General features: G+C 36.6%; 1 protein-coding gene across 1 annotated transcript in view; it reads right to left on the bottom strand.

Annotated features, from left to right (window-relative positions):
- Nucleotides 1–16,290, bottom strand: part of lrrcc1.L (leucine rich repeat and coiled-coil centrosomal protein 1 L homeolog) — a 37,809-nt gene that overhangs the window by 9,830 nt on the left and 11,689 nt on the right. Inside the window, 7 exon segments of the mRNA NM_001091416.1 lie at nt 2,141–2,315; nt 5,065–5,250; nt 6,876–7,077; nt 10,013–10,152; nt 11,042–11,246; nt 13,881–14,029; nt 16,027–16,219. Coding sequence (NP_001084885.1) covers nt 2,141–2,315; nt 5,065–5,250; nt 6,876–7,077; nt 10,013–10,152; nt 11,042–11,246; nt 13,881–14,029; nt 16,027–16,219 — 1,250 coding nt within the window.

Genomic DNA, 16,290 nt, shown 5'->3' with positions numbered 1-16,290 from the left:
AATTTTGGTTGCAGTATAAATAAAGGATTCTGAAGAGTGGGTTGTCACTTATTGTATCCTCAACATAGCTGTCTTACTAAAAGATATTGCTTTGTTAGCTAGATTGATTATTGTTCTACATACTTCTGATGTTTTATACCATATGGACAATGTCAACAGGGCAGCAGTTCTGGATGAAAGGCTTCCCAGCTTGAAAGGCTGTAACAGTTTATTAATCATGTCTTGGAAAGACAGATGATTATACTTGATTTTCGCCCCAAGGGTAAACAGGTTGAAATAGCTTGAATCTCCTTCTTCTGTTAAAGCAGCTTGATGTAACAATGCAGCAATAACTGGTAAGCAGCAACCAAATTAAAAAAGTGGTCTTAAAGGGGTAGTTCGCCTTGGAGTTAGCTTTTAGTAAATGATAGAAGGGCTAATCCTAAGCAACTTCTAAACACCAGGTAGTGGCATTTGGCCAAATCCTGCAGAAAAAGGCAGAATCCCGAACCGAATCTGGATTCAGTGCATACCTATTTTATAGTTTTTGAATTATTTGCCTTCTTCTTCTTCTCACTCTTTCCAGCATTCAAATGGGGATCAACTGACCTCATCTAAAAAAAAAACAAATGGTCTATTCAGGCCTCTCCTATTCATATTCCAGTCCCTTATTCAAATCAATGCATGGATGCTGGAGTAATTTGGGCCTAGCTACCAGATTCCTGAAATTGCAAACTGGAGAGCTGCTGAATAAAAAGCTAAATAACTTAAAAAACAGAAATAATAAAAAATTAAAACCAATTGCTGGTCTCAGATATCACTCTCTACATCATACTAAAAGTTAACAACCCCTTTAAGCAGATCTAAATGTATTATTGCCCCAAGGGCAAAATCATACTCAGTGTACTTAATAAAGGGTAGCCAATCCACCATGCTATGATCTTGTAGCTGTTTTTAAATTACAACTCTCTTTGTTTGCTGGAGATGAGGCTCTTTAAGCAAGGGCTATCAATATGTTACATCCCCAGGTAGCACCAAAATTAACTCAAAGGTGAACAACCCCTTTAAACAGACTGCAAATTCCCCTTAGAGTAGCAATAATGGTCTGCAGGTGGGACTGCTCAATAACCACATGTGAGTGAGGCTTCCCAGTTCCATCATTTGACTGCAAGGCAAAGAACGTACCATGAATTGGCAATTGGTTATTGCTACTTTTAAATTACTCATCTTGCTATTCAGACCATCCCCTAGTAATATTCCATATTCTCATTCAAATCAATGCATGTTTGCTAGGGTAATTTGGACCCCAGCAACCAGTTTGCAGACATTGCAAACTGGAGAGCTGCTGAATAAAAAGCTAAATAACTCAAAAACCATGAAAACCAATTACAAATTGTCTCAGAATATCACTCTCTTCTACATCATACTAAAAGTTAACTTAAATGTGAACTTTAAACGGAGTTAGAGCTAGAATCCTCTTTCCTCCTGACATTACTTTCTATCTGTAATTTCTAAATCCCTATGTTGAAACCCAGCCCCCCAATTTGTGATATTTCGACAGCCGACACCACTTTTTGCAAAAAATACAGCACGGTCTTATTCACTACCCTTTCAGTCTGATACAAGTATGGGACCTGTATCCGCATTGCTTGAGACCTGGGGTTTTCCAGATAAAGAGTCTTTCCATAATTTGGATCTCCATACCTTAAGGTCTACTAAAAATATTTTCCACATTAAATAAACCCAATAGGATTGTTTTGCCACCAACAAGGTTTCATTAGATCTTAGTTGGGATCAAGTAAAAGGTACTGTTTTATTATTACAGAGAAAAAGGAAGGACTTTTTAAACATTTGGATTATTTGATTAAAGTGATGTCTATGGGAGACGGCCTTTCAGTAATTAGGAAAGTTCTGGATAACATATTTCTGGATAACTGAACTCTTCATCCCTTTCTATAAAACACATAAATACACATTCATTATGAGCCCATCTAAGACACCTAGCATTTCCCAAAACGATACGCAAATAAATCTATATACATGGCAAATGCAGTGCAAGTATGAAGGAAGCACTCTAAAATAATAGCTCAGATACATTACTATATACATTGGAAGAATCCGTACCCCCACGTGCTCCACCAGAGAAAATCAATGCTTTTACCTTGTTGTGTTAGCTCTTGCCCCCAGATTTTCCTCTCTGCTTTTAATCCATCTATCAATGACTCCTGGGCAGTGAGCTGTGAAATCAGTTTTGATTTTTCTTTCTTAAGAAGTTCAGTCTGAACAGTTTTCTGTCTTCCCTCTTCAGCCACTTTTTCCAGAGAGTGTATTTTACTCTAAAAGAACATGAAGAAATGCTGATCAGCGCCATTCTATGAATGAGTAATGACTCAAAATCTGTAATCAGTGGAGGATGAACGAGCACTTGATGAATGTTACAAAACAATGTGGATTCATGAAACACAATTTTGTCACCTCTTTCCACCCCATCTCTGGGGGCCATGGCTCATTTTAACTTTCCTCTCTGCAGCAGAATGACATATAATGGTTAAGTTATCAAGTGTTAACGAGAAGCACTCATAATTATTTGCAATAACACATGGACTAATGAAAGTCTCTTTAAAGGAACAGTAACACCAAAAAATTAAAGTGTTTTAAAGTAACAAAAATATCATTTACTGTTGCACATATAAAACTGGTGTGTTTGCTTCAGAAACACTACTATATTTCATATAAACAAGCTGCTGTGTAGCAATGGCAAAAATTGAAAAAAGTCTATATGGCACGGGTTAAATAGTGGATAACAGATAACACCATTATGTTCTAAAGAGCTTATCTGCTGTGTAACCTGATCCTTTTCTCATTTGAATGGCTGCCCCCATGGCTACACAGCAGCTTATTTATATAAACATTAGTAGTTTTTCTAAAGCAAAGCAGTTTTACCACTGCATTATATTTTTATTACTTTAAACCACTTTAATTTTTTGATGTAACTGTTCCTTTAAATACATACTAGCATGTGCAGGTACAAGGCAGCAGAATGTTAAAAAGAAACTGGCAGCAAAATGCATTTGACACTATATATACTGAACATTAAAGAGGTTATTTATCAAAGGTCAAGTTGGAGAGTTTTTTTATACCTCAAAAGAACTTAACTTGAATGGATTCTTATTCAAGAAAAAAATTTGAATGGAAAAAAAAAAAACTAGATTCAGTGGGTTTAGGGTTAACTAAACGAGTTTTAGGTGAAAAAAACTCGTATCGCTCATGTTTTTAGTCAAAACAATCCGAAAAAAACTCATTACGGCTAAAAACATTTTCAAATGTTTCAAGGGACCTCTGCCATTGACTCTTACATGACCTTGACAGGTTTTAGATGGTGTATTTTCAGATTTGAGCTATTTCCAGGGTGGGGATATAGTAAATCTTGAAAAATTCAAGCTTTTTTTTTAACCAGAAAAATAGATTTTAGAACAAAAAACCCCAAAAAACTCTGATTTTTGTGGAAAACACAACTCAAACCTTAAAGGGGTGGTTCATCTTTAAGTAAACTTTTAATATGCAATAGCATAGCCAATTTTAAGCAACTTTTCTATTGGTTTTCATTATTTATTTTTCATAGTTTTATATTTATTTGCCTTTTCCCTCAGACTCTTTCCAGCTTTCAAATGGGCGTCGTTGACCCCATCTAAAAAGCAAATGCTCTGTAAGGCTACAAATGTAGTGTTATTGCTAACTTTTATTTCTCATCTTTCTAGTAGGGTCTTCTCCTATTCATATTCCAATCTACTGTTCAAATCAATGCATGGTTACTAGGGTAATTTGGACCTTAGCAACCAGATTTTTTATAATGCAAATTAAAGCGCGGCTGAATAAAAAGTTATATAAATATAACTCAAAAACCTTAAATAATAAAAAATGAAAACCAATTAAAAATTGTTTCATAACATTACTCTCTACATCATACTAAAAGTTAACTCAAACGTGAACAACCCCTTTAAGGGTGGTGGCACACGTAGCTATTTGGGGAGGTAAGTCGCCCAGCGACAAATCGCCTCTTCTTCGGGTGACTAATCTCCCCGTAATGGCTTCCCGCCAGCTATAATGTCAATCGCCGGTGGGATGGCACTTGTATTGTTTCCTCATGAAGCAACTTTGATTGACTTCGGAAAAATGAAGCAATCCGAGTGCCATCCCGCCGGCAATTTACATTCTAGCTGAAGGGAAGGTACTGCGAGGAGATTAGTCACTCGAAGAAGAGTACATTTTTCACTGGCCAACTAATCTCCCCAAGAAGCTAAGTGTTCCACCACCCGAATAAATAACCCCCAAAATATTACCTATAGCTTTTTTTTGTCTGGTCTAATTAGGCCTGAGGGCCATGTAATTAGATCATGACGATTTGACCATGAACAATGGTGGCCAAATCAGATAAGGTTTGTCTACATTTGGCCTCCATTATTCACAGACTGTTTGGACAAAACCATCCTTATAACCCCACTACAGCCCTCCTGTAGTGTTACAATCCCTTAGAACAGGGGTCACCAACCTTTTTTTACGCGAGTCACATTCAAATGTAAAAAGAGTTGGGGAGCAACACAAGCATGAAAAAGTCCCTTGTGTGCCAAATAAGGGCTGTGATTGGCTATTTGGTAGCCCCTATGTGGACTGGCAACCTATAGGAGGCTCTACTTGGCACTATAATTAGTTTTTATGCAATTAAAACTTGCTTCCAAGGCTGAAATTCAAAAATAAGCTCCTGCCTTGAGGACACTGAGAGCAACATCCAAGGGGTTGTAGAGTGACATGTTGCTCATGAGCTACTGGTTGGGGATCACAGCCTTAGAAGGAGCGAGTAAAGCTTAGCTAAGCCATCTAGCGTTATTATGGGCCAGGAATGGATTGTTCCAACAGCAGCAGAAGCAACCTCAATGCCAATTTAGGTATTTTATTTTACTAACGTTTGGAAAAACCATTGGAAAAATACAGTAATTAGAAAAGTTCAAATCCCAATGGATTCACAAAATCATTAGTCACTGAATAACTAAAATGATCCACGTCAATTTCTGTTGAAGGATTACTGACTTTTAAATCACTTATGATTTCTTGTTTTGCCTTGGTGATCTCTGCAATTCTTGCTTTTTGTTCCTTCACCATGGTAGTCAGCTCCTGCATTAAAGTTGCCGATTGCTTTTCTTTTTGCCGACAGCGATGAACAGTCTCCTTGTGCTCAGCCAACTCTGAGGCCACATTATCAAAACCATCTTTAACCTGTATCACATGAACAGAGATACACCTTGCAAATTATGCCGTTAATCTTACATAACCGATTTGCTGTTGCCGGAACATGTTCTTTCACATTATTTTTAGCATTAACAATCAATATTTGAAGGTCTTATAGCTTTTCCCCCCCACTAATGCAGGGCATAGCTGGCCTTATGTTCCATACTTAATCCTGTCCCAAAAAAGTTCATAATTGTGCAATATCTATTTTTTGTTATTTCTTGTCTAAAACAGGGAGATTTAAAACTCCTCCCTCTTCTCCCCCAGCAGCAGCCTCGGTTAGTCTTACAAATAAGGAACAGCTTATTGTGTAGAGGGCTTCTCACTGGATTTATGAGTGCACTTGTCAGAACCAGGAAGTAGAATGTGACTTTACTTTCAGTTGCTGACTTTGCCCAGTTTTAAAACTAATATGGCTTCATGTGGTTGTCAATCTTCACCTGGAGATATCAATATGAGGGGACAATGCCCGATTCTACACTGTCCACTTATTTGGAATTAAAAAAGGGAAAGATAAAAGAAAAGCTTAATGCAACTGATGGCATATGTATACTAGCAGTCTCAAACTGTGCCATGGGGTAAGTATTTATAGAGGCAATGCATATCCAGCCCATACACCCACTGTATCCGTTAAATACATTGATATTAGTAAGTGAAACAAGAAGCAAAACAAGTTCAACGGGTCTGTAATTAAAGTAGACAAAATCCTTTTGCATTAAACTGTGGCTATTCTCAGCTAATTCGGAACAATTTATATTAGCAAGTTATACTAGCATACTAATTAGCGTCACCACCAGTCCTACTACAGTGCAGCTGAACTGATCAATTTTTCGGGCCAATACACAGACTTACAATAGGCCCAGTCTGTGATGAGGAACCAAACTTGCTATCAATACTGACTGTGAAAAGCACGTTTACCTGAAAATTAATATTAATGGAGAAAGACATCAGGTAGAATTTAAGAAAATACAGATACAGGTACAACAAAAAAAGCCCTCATTTTACTAAAGTTCCTGATCAAAGCACTAAACAAAAACAGTAATAAATATCTTGACAGAACCCATTTAAAGGGCATTTACAAGCCCAACAATTACGGTACCTCTGTAATGTGTAAATATATAGGCACTAGGAATATCTAAATACATTTTCCATTAAAGTCTTTCCTTGTGTAGGGACTTTAAGGGGCTGATTTATCAAAGGTATTCGTGTTTTTTTTTTCTTGAATTAACTCGAATGGTAGCTTAAGAAAAAACTCGAATGTGAAAAACATGATTCTGCGAGTTCAAGTCCCGCAACCAGAATTTAGGTTTTTAGGTGAAAAAACTCGAATATCAAGCAGGCTGCTAACCTCTTCAAATGAATCAAGGGACCTCTGCTATTGAATTCTACAGAACCTCAACAGGTTTAAGGTCGTGTATTTTCGGATTTAAGCAATTTCCAGGGTTGGGGTATAATAAATCTCGAATATTCGAGTTCTTTTTTTTTTTTTAAACCGAAAAGTTTGGCCAAAAAATACAACTCGAAAACGCAAATTTTTGTGGAAAAAACAACTCGGACCTTAATAAATCTGCCCCTAAATATCACCTTAAATACAAATGCCACCTTAACAGTACCTCTTTAAATCTCTCTGCTTCAATGATCAAAGCAGCACGAAACTCATCTTCTAGGTCAGCATACTGCTGCGTCAGCAAATTAATCTTCTCTTGAAATGAATGTATTTGTTGACTATGGTGATGTTCTTCCTTGGCCATTTCTTGAGCCAATGCATACTGGAATTCAGGCCCATTAAGTGCAACTCTTGATTCCAGTTCCTTTCTACAGGATGAAAATATACAAAATGTGAATTAAGCAGGGATGAAAGAGATTTAATTTACTTTCTTGCGATTTTACTGATTTCTTGCAAGTGCAATGTGGAAAGTACATACCAAATGGTCGTTGGCAGGAGATACTTAGCTACCATGAATCTTGTGCCTCATGCTCAACAGAAGGAGCAACTGGCACACAGTAAGAACACTACTGAAGTATTACAGAATGTATTATCCTAAAGCAAAATACCACTTCCTCCATTATAATCCAGCAGTATGCTTTGTACTTTTTTCCCCCCATTATATATAGTTGAGCATCAGTGGAACTAGGGGTTCAATGAGGAACTGCTACAGTACCTCATCCCCTTCTGTTAGGTTTGCTAGATTAATGTTCAGTAAAGGAAAGCTTTACCCCCAAAATGAATATTTAAGCAACAGTTTATATCATAGTAAGTGGCATATTAAAGAATCTTACCAAACTGGTATATATACAGAAATTTAAGTAAATATTGTCCTTCTACATCTCTTGCCTTGAACCACCATTTCAGGATGGTTTCTCTGCTGCTTCAGAGATCACCTGACCAGAAATACTGCAGCTCTAACTGTAACAGGAAGAAGTGTGGAAGACAGAACTATATGTGTATTTTAATTGGCTCATGTGAACCAACATGTAGGGTTTGTTTGTGTGCATCGTGAATCCTAGGATCCCAGGGGGCGGCCCTTATTTTTTTTAAATGGCAATTTTCTATTTAGGATTACCCAATTGCACATACTACTAAAAACATATATTATTGTGAAAATGGTTTATTTACATGAAGCAGGGTTTTACGCAATATATTTATAGAGACCTACACTGTTCGGGAGTATAGTTTTCCTTTAAAGGATGACAATGATAATTGCTAAAATTCTAGGTTTTAGGATATACCAGCATGTAACAGAATACCTTTTTGCAGGCTTCCGGGATTTCAACAGCACTGATTAGAAGAGTACTTGTTATAAGAAACAAACTTTAAGCCTTTATAACTATTGTATATAAAATAAGATATAACTGAATATCTAACTTGTGCATGAACATGAAGATTTATCTTATTGTGGTTGTAAAAAGCATGAAAAGGAAACAAACCAACTTTAGGTTAAACTAAATCTCAAAATGCTTGGACTTTCCTTGTCTCTTAGCTACCGTACTTCTGAATAAACTGAACCAAGGAAAGTAATCATGCTGTGAACATTTAGCTTTAGATTATGTTTATAATTTTATTTGGTCTGAAATCTGCCCTACATTGCCTGCAAATATCTTGAAGTGCAGGGATCTTTAAAGTGCAGTTCCTCTAAAGCTATTATGTACAGAGACCCTATAGGAATAGAAAGAACTGCACAGCTGCTCTCAGAAGTCTTTGTATGTGTTTTCAGTTTTATCCACAAAGAAATAATAAAACAAGACTGCGTTTTTCATCTATTGGAAACCACGACCAAAGTGCAAAATTTAAATTAGACTCTGCCAATACAGTAAGTGTCAATTATGTATTTTATCTACACAACGCTTTTGAAAATATCAAATTATTCTCTTAACTGTAATGTATTAATATTATGTATTATCTATCTGCCTTTAGCTGGGCACAAAAGGCTAGAGGCAATGGGGATGGTGACGGTCTCCCAAACTGACCAAATTACCCTATGACACAATTTTCATATTATATTTTATAATGTGAACGAAAGTAAGAAAAATAAAGGGGACAATTACACAAAGTACAGTTAGTTTACCAACTATTCTATGAGAATGATCAGCTAGGAGCTAATGTACAATCCGGATACCAACGACATATGGAGACCTGAAAATCAACAGTGATGGAATTGAAGAGTATATAAAGTCCTTGAGGTCTAGAGGCTTAAAATGTATAAAAGAAAAATGTGGAAAACAATACTGCAGGTATGATAGATAAGATGTGCAAAATAAAAAATATTTCTAAAATAGTTAGTAAGCCAAAAATGTGATCTATAAAAGCTGGAGTGACTGGATGTATAACATTGGTTTCCACTGATTGGTTACCAGGCAGTAACCAATCAGTGACTTGAGGAGGCCACATGGGTCATAACCATTTGCTTTTGAATCTGAGCTGAATGCTGAGAATCAATTGCAAACTCACGGAACAGTTATGTCCCATTTGGCCTACCCTTCAAGTCGTTGACTAACTCAAGAGTTAGAGAGCCAAACACAAGAAGTTGGGTTCTGTTCTGTTAGACATCAGCTCACTCCAACCTTTATAGATTACATTGTTGGCTAACTATATTAGAAACATTTTTAATTTTGCAAAGCCTATTTACCCAGTTTTTTTTTTACACTGAACTATTCCTGTAAGTTTACAAGAAAATAATGTAAACAGTACATAAACCCAATAGGCTGCTTTTGCTTCCAATTATTATTATTGATCAAGTACAAGCTACTGTTATTAGAGAAAAGTGAAATAATTTTTTTAAAATTTTGGATTATTTGGATAAAATGGAGTCTATGGGAGACTTTTCATCCATATACGTTTCTGTATAAGGGATCCTATACCTGTATTTAGAAGCCATATTTGTGGCCTTTTTGTTGGGAGATATGCTGGTATAAATGTAAAGCTTCTTATAAAGCCTTTTCTTTTAGTCCTCATTCGGTTGCATGTGACAAGTATTTCACTACACCTGTAAAAACTTTTTTCCAGCTTGTTGCACAAACATAAAGGGTGTGATTCCTACGCAAATCACCTACATCTTAACAATTCACATAGAAATAAGTGGTAGAGGGGGTGAAAGAATCCCTGTTTAAACTATTACCATTGTATGTCTAAAAAAGGAAAGTTAACAAGTTTAACACACTATTAAAATTCTGATAGGGCAAATACTAAAACATAATTTTAAGCTATGCTTTTAAAAAAATGTTATTGGTAAGAAAAAGCACATTTTGCTACCTATGCAATTGCTCCTTTGACGTAAGCACTTCATGAAGCTGATTAACTTTTTCTTTTTGCTGACGAAGAGCGACACGGAGCAAGTCTATTTCTCTTTGGGAAGCAGATACCTTACGTTCAGTTTCTTGGACTTGTTTCATCTGTGGCAAAAAGAAAGGTTGAGAGTTGCTGTATTGTACCGAGCCTGAAGCAGGGACCTAAGTATTTCCAAAAGCTCATATCTACAAAGTTAGCCAATAAAAGTTTTGATCTATGGGCTGGAATAAAGCCGCTAAGAGCCTTTTCAATGCTTAGAGTGTGTACAGTCCCTGTGTTTTTTTTTTTTTTAATTTAAGCATCAAATGGTGTATCTAGGGAACAAGTGCAAAATGGACAGTGTTGGCTGCCAGGGACCAGACTGTTCGTTCCAAGTTGCCCTTTGATCGAGTCTATGTGCTCAGCAAGATCAAGTAACTCCAGCAGGCAAGCGGTTAATCAGCGAACAGAGATAAAAAGCAACCTGCTGTGATGGATTTGTGAAAGACTGCAATTTACAGGAAGGAAAGATGTAAAACATATATTTGGCTGTAGAAAAGCAGCCACTAGAGAATTTGTAAGCCTACTTTGAACTTTGGTAAAGAGTGCGGAAGAAAGAAAATGTCAAGTATAGGTATGGGACATATTATTCAGAATGCTTGTCACCTGGGGTTTTCCTGATAAGAGGTATTTATGTAATTTGGATTTCCATAGCATAATTAAACAATAATTTAAAAATGTATAATCCTGACTGAATAAAATGCTAAAAAAAAAAAAAAAAAAAACGACGTAAAGAATAAAAAATGAAAACCAATTGCAAATTGTCTGAATATCACTTTCTATCTAAACGTTAACTCAAAGGTGAACATCCCCTTTAATACCCTGTAACTGGATCAGCCCCCTAAATGACCAATATCCTGCAAAATAAGTTTCATTGCCGAGTGTCTACGTTTCTTGAACATAAAAAGCAAGCAATGTATACTTCTATACAAATTATATTTATGGTACACATACCTCAAGGGCCTGTTTCTGTATGTTTTGTGTTTCCAGTTTAGCTAATGTATCTTCCATGGATTTATAAGCTTTTTGATAGTCTTCCTCTTTGCATTTCAGTTTCTTTAGCTCATCCATAAGTTTTTCATTCTCTTCTCTCAAATGATGAATAAGTTCCTGTAGTTTGGATTTTGCATTTTTTTCCTTTAAAAGCAGTTCTTTTATCCTAAAATGTAACCGTAGAATAAAAAAAAAACTGCAGTGTGAGCTTCCTCTCAATGAGGCATTTTGTCAGCAAATAATATAGGATAGACAGAAAGATAGATAGATCTGTTATCCAGAATGCTCAGGACCTGGGGTTTTCAGTTTTTTTAAAAAATATTTTAAAAATTATTATTATTAAAAAATGTGAATTATTTGATTATAGTGTACTCTATTGAAGAAGGTCTGTAATTGTGAGCTTTCTGGACAACGGATCCCAATTAACCCTTCATAAAATTATAATATGCACTATATAACGTATATATTCGAGTATAAGCCGTCCCGAGTATAAGCCGAGGTACCTAATTTTACCTCCAAAAACTGGGAAAGCTTATTGACTCGAGTATAAGCCTAGGGTGAGAAATGCAGCAGCTTCTGGTAAGTTTCAATCAAAAAATTGAGGGTTTCTGCTCCCATTGGAGGTGCCGGCGTCTCATTTTTGGATGCCGGCGACCATTCTTGGACGCCGGCGAATATTCTTGGAGACTATTTTTGGATGCCGGCGACTATTCTTGGATGGCAGCGACTATTCTTAGACGCCGGCGACTATTCTTGGACGCCGGCGAATATTCTTGGAGACTATTTTTGGATGCCGGCGACTATTCTTCGATGGCAGCGACTATTCTTAGACGCCGGCGACTATACTTAGACGCCGGCGACCGTTTTTGCGCTTGACCCGAGTATAAGCCGAGGTAGAGTTTTTCAGCATATTTTGGGGGCTGAAAAACTCGGCTTATACTCGAGTATATACAGTACATAAAACCAGAGTTTTAATAGTTGCCAACTTTTATTTTTCCCCTCTGCTTAGCTGCTTGCCATGTAGTTCTTAATAAAGGCATTTTTAACCTACCGTATATTTAGTGCTATACAAGGATTTTTTCTGGATCAAGTACTGGTGGAGGATGGACCACTGATGGTACGTGCACCTATACTAACATAAATCGGGGGATTTGAGCTGACTCAGAGAAATGTTTACAACCTCTGCTTAGCTGTCCAGACTCCCACTATTTCCTCTGAAGGGTCTGGGTTATCCATGGGCTGAGCAGGGGGGCAACACACATAAGGTCTCCTTCAGTGTAAAGAATCAAACCTCCTTTTGAAACTTACTGGGAGAGCATATAGATTTAGTGCAGATGGCAGGGCTATTGACCCAAAATCTGGAATAGTCATTAAATATGTTAACCTGAATTAAATATGACCCATTGATAAATATTTTCTACCTTCTGTTTACTTTCCATTAGAGTGGTAATGAATCTAAAATTCTAAATTAAAGGAAAATGTAAAAAAATATCAGCGTAAAAATGCTCTGGGCTGTTGTCAGTTACTTGAGCTTAGGGACAGACTCACGAAAATACAGTGTATATGCAATGTAAAATTCACAACAAACGGTTAATTAAGTAACTCATTCCACATTACATAACAGCATAAAAACCATTGCATTATTCATCAGAACTATCAGCCCTGCTATCTTCTATGACAGATGTCATTTCTAATGTTTTGATAATTTCTACCAACTCCTAAGTTAAGCTTCTCACACAGAGGCATGAATTACTGTTATATGGCTGCCTCTAGGCTGGTATAGTAGGCTCAGTATATAAAACAGAGGATTCTAGCCACATTCCTTTTTAGGATTTAGTTCTCCTAGTAACATTAACAGCTATTCTAGGAGATCGTTATGACTAACTATAATTTGTCTGAGGATTTAATTATGGATATAGATATTATTCATAATCATACCCGACACCCTTCTCTTAAAGTGGCGCCAAACTATCCCCATGTCAGTTCAGGGTAATACCTGTACCAGTTTTGTTGTATGGTATCTTAATGAACAGTCAGCAAACAAAGGCAGCCGTTTCTGTTAATGCTATGCCTAGAGCAGGGATCCCACAACCTTTAGAACCAGTGATCAACATTCAGAAGTAAAAGGAGTTGGGGAGCAACACCTGCATGAAAAATGTTCCTGGGGTGCCAAATAAGTGCTGTGATTGGCCATTTAGTAGCCCCTATGTGAAATGTCAACCTACATTGAGGCTCTGTTTGACAGTGCACCTGGTTTTTATACAACCAAAACTTCCCTCCAAGCCTAGAATTAAAAAATAAGCACCTTCTTTGAGGCCACTGGGAGCAACATCCAAGGGGCTGGAGAGCAAAATGTTGCTCACTAGCTACTGGTTGGGGATCACTGGCTTAGAGAATTATATTACCAAGATATTCCATTGGTTAGGTCCCCAGTTACATCAGTATTTATTAGGGATGCACCAAACCCTCGAATCCTTCGCGAAAGATTTGTCCGAATACCGAACCGAATCTGAATTTGCATATGCAAATTATGGGTGGGAAGGAGAAAACATTTTTTACTTCCTTGTTTTGTGACAAAAAGTCACGCAATTTCCCTCCGTCCCTAATTTGCATATGCAAATTAGCATTCAGTTCGACCCGGGCAGAAGGATTCGGCCGAATCCGAATCCTGCTGAAAAATTCCTAGATTTGGTGCATCCCTAGTATTTATACTGCCAGGCTGCATTTAATATATAAAATATGTAAAGAAGTAATATATTTTGCGACGCAAAGCTTTTTTTTTCATATAAAACTCTCTTACCTATCAGTTGTATAGACAGCCATACTGTTAATGCCCTTTTCTTCTTTGGCCTGGCTCTGTAGTTCTTTTATATTTTCTGTTAACTTCAGGACAACTTGCTCAGCCTTCCACCTCCTTTCTCGTTCTTGGTCCAGTTCTTGCACAAGAGCCTGTGAAACAAGATATATTTAACCACCATCTAAATCTATCAAAAACAATATACAAGAGGTTAGGGAGAGGCCATCTATAAAACATGTATGCATGTCTAAGGATGTCTCACTGGGGCCTGAGGCTGTCATAAAGGTACAAGCAGTAAGTGCCCAAAAATAAAAAGTATATTGTGGCAGATATTCAACATCAGGATGACAGATATGGAAGGCTACATTTTCAGCCTCCTAGCTTTTACTACCATAAGAATGAACATTTCCAAGTAACTGCAGCAGCCAACCACATCTTTTTGAAATCAAATCCTCTTCTAGCTTCTACAAGTGATATACAACATATGGCCGAAGTGCTGGAAACTATCAGTAAGGTTTTGTTAGGGATACTGACATTTAGGGGCAGATTTATTAATGGTTGAATAGTAAATGCAAATTATAATTTTTGATTTATTTATTTTTTTGGTGTAAAATTCACACATACCAAATTTTAATCCCCCAATTCGAATGTAAATTCAAATGTGAGATTTATCACACCTTGACCATGGAAACAGTTCTAATTCAAATATTCACCATCTAAAACCTGCAAAATAAATGTTCAAGTCAATGGCAGTGGTCTATTGACCCATTTGAATATGTTGATAGCATTCCTGACATTCAAGTTTTTTTCGGAGTAAAATTCTATTTGAGTTTCGTTCATATTCGATTTGAATACAAAACATTTTTGGATCATTCCCATTCTTTCAAATTTTAGACATTCAAATTTTTTCATAAATAACCTCCTATTCGAGTTGTCAGTACATTCCAATTTATTAGACGCACATTTATCAAAGTTCAAATTTCGAATTCTTTTTGTTTTTTTAACGCCTTTAAATTCTAATACAGGTATGGGATCCATTATCTGGAAACCCATTATCCAGAATGCTCCGAATTGCGGAAAGGCTCCCATAGACTCCATTTTATCTGAATAATCCAAATTTCTCTGTAATAATAAAACAGTCCCTTATATTTGATCCAAACTAAGATATAATTAATCCTTGTTGGAAGCAGAACCAGCCTATTGGGATTTTCTAGTAGATTTAAGGCATGAAGATCCAAATTACAGAAAGATCCGTTATCTGGAAAGCTACTTGTTCCAAGCATTCTGGATAACAGGTCCCATACCTGTATACTGGAAATTCGATTGGGGGGGGGTTATTTAATAAAAAATGTAATATTTAAAACTCACACAAATTTTACTGACTCGAAAACTCGTATAGCATTGGACTAATCACGATTCGAATGTCAGGAAGACTACGATTAGAGTTTTTTCTCCAAAAAAATCCCAGAATTAATCCCTGGACCTCTGCCATTGATTTATACATGAACTCGGCAGGTTTTAGGTGGTGAATAGTCAAAGTAGAGTTCTTAAAGGACCAGTAACATCAAATTTTTTTTTGAAATCGCTAAATAAGAAATAACTTATCAAAAGTCCACTTGCGCTCCTCTTCAGAAAAGGCGACAATGTTTAATTTGTCTCTGTGGGGTTTTTTTTCGTTGCATACCAACGAATTTATAAAAAATTTATGTTACTGGTTCTTTAAAGCAGGACCGGACTGAGAATTAAAATAGGCCCTGGCATTTCAGGTACACAGAGGCCGAATCAGCCCACATAGAGGCCCAAATAGTCTCCCACCAGCCCACTAAATACTGACTTTCTATGGCACCTTATAGCAGCCCTTCTGGCATTTGCCAGAACCCACTGATTGCCAGACCGGGCCTGCTTTAAAGGGCCAAAGAATGATAAATCTCGAAATTCGAATTTAAACTCTAATTGAGTTTGGATAATTCCCAATTTGAATTTTGAGTTTTAAACATAAAAAAAATGAATTTTCAATTCGACCCTTAATAAATCACATCAATTTTTAAATCGACCTTTGATAGATTTGCCCATTCGTTTTTAGAACAAGTTCTCCTAAAAGTACATGACTGGGATGTTATTAAACCAACTTTTTAAATGAAGTACTTACCCTATATGTAGATTCCTCTATTGAATTTCTGACAAGCTCCCCTTTCTTTTTTAGACTGCCTCCTATAGCATGAGGTTTTCCAAGTATCTGTCCTGTACTGTCTGTGTCCGTTCGCCCAGATGACAAACTAGTCTCAATATCTGTTTTTCTCTTGGAAAGGGATTGTTTCCTTGATACATTCTGTTTTAACTCACTATTGGAGAATACAAGCAGCAAAGTATTTAAAACAGAAATTGATTTACTAATGCAAACCATACCAATTAC

The sequence above is a fragment of the Xenopus laevis genome, chromosome 6L, assembly GCF_017654675.1.
Source record: "Xenopus laevis strain J_2021 chromosome 6L, Xenopus_laevis_v10.1, whole genome shotgun sequence".
Taxonomy (NCBI): domain Eukaryota; kingdom Metazoa; phylum Chordata; class Amphibia; order Anura; family Pipidae; genus Xenopus; species Xenopus laevis.
The sequence above is the reverse complement of the archived record's forward strand: the minus strand, read 5'-3'. Positions and strand labels throughout refer to the sequence as shown.